The sequence below is a fragment of the Eimeria mitis genome, genomic scaffold, assembly GCF_000499745.2.
Source record: "Eimeria mitis Houghton genomic scaffold, Emh_scaff908, whole genome shotgun sequence".
NCBI classification, from domain to species: domain Eukaryota; phylum Apicomplexa; class Conoidasida; order Eucoccidiorida; family Eimeriidae; genus Eimeria; species Eimeria mitis.
The window spans coordinates 7,434-8,512 of NW_013576682.1; the positions used below are offsets into that span (position 1 = coordinate 7,434).

A 1,079-nucleotide genomic window follows, 5' to 3' on the forward strand; every position below is an offset into this window, starting at 1 on the left:
AAACAACCTAGAGATATAGAAATTACGCGTTTTCTCTTCTCCATATTTAAACAATGTTAACTTTCATCTGCTGCTGTGTTTTTATATTCTTTGACGAAATGATGAAACGGCTACACCACGCATAGAATAAGAATGTTGAATGTGTTCGTGTTCATACAAATACTGCTTTCTAAGGCAACAGCAACGCTACTCACCAGTTACTGTAATATCGACGCCACCCACTAGCTGCCCCCCCGATTGACTCGTAAAGCTGAGCGTGTGTTGCAGGAAGCATTCGCCTGCAGAACAGAAACAGAAAGAAACAAAAACAAATAGAAACACCAGTATACAAAACAATATATATGAATGCTGAACGCTGCGACTGATGGCTTTGTTTATCAACATTCCCGCAGTAAATTTCAATAAAAAAACTTAAAAACAACTAAAGAGGAAAAAAAGGAGTTTCATGTTTCACTAAACATGTTCATGTTGCAAAATATTCAATATCCTTGTTTCCTCCTGGATATGTTGCATAAGATACACTTATACTACAACGGCGCAGTTACTTTCTAACTATATTTAATATAAATATTTCAAAAGCATAGTTGTATTCATATATATATATATATATATATATATATATACATATATATATAGAAAGCGGCGAGGCCTCGATATCTCACCGTCATCACCGCTGAACGAATCTATCACACTGCTGAGGAGTGACCCTACATTAGCAGTAATACTTTGTAGATGCTGCGGCGCAAATTCAAAAGCACAGGACGAGCAGAGCTTATATAAAACCTAAAAACAAGATGAAATTCACGAGTTCAAGAGATGCTGCCTGGTGTATATGCATATGAAAGGATAGGGTGCAACCACTGCCATAGTGATAGCGAGCTTCGGTGGTGGTGTTGACTTACTCTACGTCCTGGCCAGCCCATACAGCTTTTCTGCAAGCAACAACACAAATACAGAAAAAGAAAACGAGAAAAAGATAAAATGTTTATCGAGGCTCGGTATCTCTGTTGTCAGTCTGCCACTAACTGCAAAAAATGTTTAATATAACCTCACCACTTCCACTATGGTGAATTCAAAGA

At 37.5% G+C, this 1,079-nt stretch overlaps 1 protein-coding gene across 1 annotated transcript in view; it reads right to left on the minus strand.

Moving 5' to 3' along the window:
• Positions 1–898: 898 nt before the first annotated feature.
• EMH_0025120 (uncharacterized protein) overlaps positions 899–1,079 on the minus strand; it is a gene marked incomplete at both ends in the record, with an annotated part of 2,004 nt that continues 1,823 nt past the window's right edge. Inside the window, one exon of the mRNA XM_013502401.1 lies at positions 899–932. Coding sequence (XP_013357855.1) covers positions 899–932 — 34 coding nt within the window. The remainder of the gene's footprint in view (positions 933–1,079) is intronic.